Source organism: Diceros bicornis, chromosome 5, assembly GCF_020826845.1.
Source record: "Diceros bicornis minor isolate mBicDic1 chromosome 5, mDicBic1.mat.cur, whole genome shotgun sequence".
Taxonomy (NCBI): domain Eukaryota; kingdom Metazoa; phylum Chordata; class Mammalia; order Perissodactyla; family Rhinocerotidae; genus Diceros; species Diceros bicornis.
This window is the reverse complement of record NC_080744.1, coordinates 27,256,531-27,258,953: the sequence shown is the minus strand read 5'-3', so window position 1 is coordinate 27,258,953 and position 2,423 is coordinate 27,256,531. Positions and strand designations below refer to the sequence as shown.

At 42.3% G+C, this 2,423-nt stretch overlaps 1 gene segment (V, D, J or C); it reads left to right on the top strand.

Annotated features, from left to right (window-relative positions):
- The first annotated feature begins 969 nt into the window (after positions 1 to 969).
- Positions 970 to 1,601, top strand: LOC131405509 (T cell receptor alpha variable 14/delta variable 4-like). The segment is given in 2 exon segments: positions 970 to 1,018; positions 1,186 to 1,601. Coding segments are annotated over 2 exon segments (465 nt in total).
- The last annotated feature ends 822 nt before the right edge of the window (positions 1,602 to 2,423 follow it).

Genomic DNA, 2,423 nt, shown 5'->3' with positions numbered 1-2,423 from the left:
GGTAGTGAGGAGTCTAGTTGCTATATTAACAGGTAGATTGAGAAAGCTGCAGTGATTATTCCAAACAGCTTTGCCTTCTTATCATAAATCGATTTATTTCCTTGCTGTTATTAGTGCTGTCGAGTCAATTCTGACTCCTAGTGACCCTGTGGTTCCACTAGTGGAACGCTGCCTGGTCTTTTTGAGCCATCCTCTCACCTTCCAGTGTAATATCAGACAATGCTTACCACTCTTCATAGAGATTTCATGGCCAATTATTTTGGAAGTCCGTGGCCAAGTCCTTCTTCCTAGTCTTAGTTTGGAAGCTCTGATGAAACTTGTCCACCATGGGTGACTCTGCTGGTATGTGAAATACCAGTGACATAGCTTTCAGCATCACAGCAACACACAGCCACCACAGAATGACAACTGACCAATGAGTGGTGTGATTCCCTGACCAGGAAACCAACCCCAGGCCACCTCTGTGAGAGTGCCGAATCTTAACCACTAGATAACCAAAGCTGGCACATTTGTTTCTACCTTAGGTGAAAGAACAGTATATGTGGGTGTGGTGATACAGGGTTATCACATCTTATGTTCTTTCAACAATCCATTACATGTAGTGTTTTAAAATAAGTTCCGCCCATCCAGTTCCAGCACAGATGCAAACACTGACAATAGCAGTTGGTCAAATCATCAATCTTCCTTTCGATATAAAATTGTACCCATGTTTATTTTCAGATGCAATGGTCATCAATCTAAGATTTGGTCAATGTAAAAGGAAGCTTGGGCTGGGTGAGACTCTCAGCCAGTGCATAGAGAAGTTTGATGTGACTCACACCAATATGCTTCACCCGGAAACCCATGTTTCCTGTCCTGGGGAGCAGCAGCACATACCCAACGATTCTCTCACTCTTAAGTCTTGCCTCACAGTACAGAGCTCTGAAATTGAAGAACAAGATATTTTCCGTTCAGTGGAAGACCTCAAACATGTCATTCTCCAGCCTTCTGAAGGTGGTCATGGCTTCAATGTGGCTAGGTAAGGATGGCCCCAGTGGGAATGTTCTTCCTCTGTGACCTAAGGACCAAGGGTACAGGCAGTGTCTTGGGGGTACCCTGGGAAGGAGGGTTAGTGGAATGTAAAATAGAATTTCTTTGTCCCACACCACTTATCCTAAACCTCTGATTCTATCTTTTCTCCTTCAGGATCCAGTGTTGCCCAGAAGGTAACTCAAGCCCAACAGGCAATGTTTGCGCAGGAGAAGGAAGTTGTGACACTAAACTGCAGATATGACACCAGTTCCAGCAGTTATAATCTATTCTGGTACAAGCAGCCCAGTAGTGGAGTGATGATGTTTCTTATTCGTCAGGATTCTTATAACCAGCAAAATGCCTCAGAAGGTCGCTACTCATTGAATTTCCAGAAGGCAAACAAGTCCATCAACCTTGTCATTTCAGCTTCACAGCAGGAGGACTCTGCAGTGTATTTCTGCTCACTGAGGGAGCCCACAGTGAGAGATGTGTTGGAGGGAGGTGTACCAAACCCCAGGGCTCTACTTGATACATGCACCTGCTGTAGGGACCACGGCCGGGAATTGTCATCACAGACAGGAAATGTCTAGGGGCTGTGGCAGCACAGGTATAGGGTTAGAGAGAAAACACTCATTCTAAGAATATAGCTTTCGAAGTTCATAGACCATGTCCAGAGTTATCATTCATCAAAAACATCCCTATTCCTGAATCATTGGCTTGAAATTGTTTATTGAAGACAAAGAAGAGCCACAATAAACAATTTGCCATTTGGTGATTAGATTGATCTAGAAGAATTGACTAAGGAAGGTCAGAAACATCTGACTCAAAAATCAGTAAAGATACGTATGAATTGTGGATTTTAAGATCAATTTGTTCAATAAACATTTATCGAGTATATATTACGTTACAAGCATAGTATTGAATAAGAAAGGCTGTGAAATCTCTCTGTGGTTGTGCTGTTTTATACCATTTAATGAATTAGTTTAATTTAGTTTTGTTAGCTGGTTAATGGTACTCTCTTTTACTTTCTAAGGTGTCTACTATGTGACAAACTTTGTGCTAAGGCTCATCCCATCTTATTAACACCTCTTGCAAGGAAGAGTTCAATTTCCATAATGTAGATTTACCTGCCTCCCACCAGTCTTATGCACAAAATGATCAATAATTAGTGGCTCATAGAGGGACACTATGAGGGAGGAGATGAATTATCTTCTGTCTCTGCTCTCCCTTCACTTCACTACTCCTCCAAAAGCAGGTTCACCACCAAGTTGACTCATTTTGCACACCTCCAGGCCCTCTTTGTTCAATCAGTGGTCCACAATCCAAAATACACATTCTCTCCAATTTCTTCCTTCCACCTCTAACCCCTTTTCTCAGTGCCCAGAATTTGAATGATAATGAATAGTTGTTAA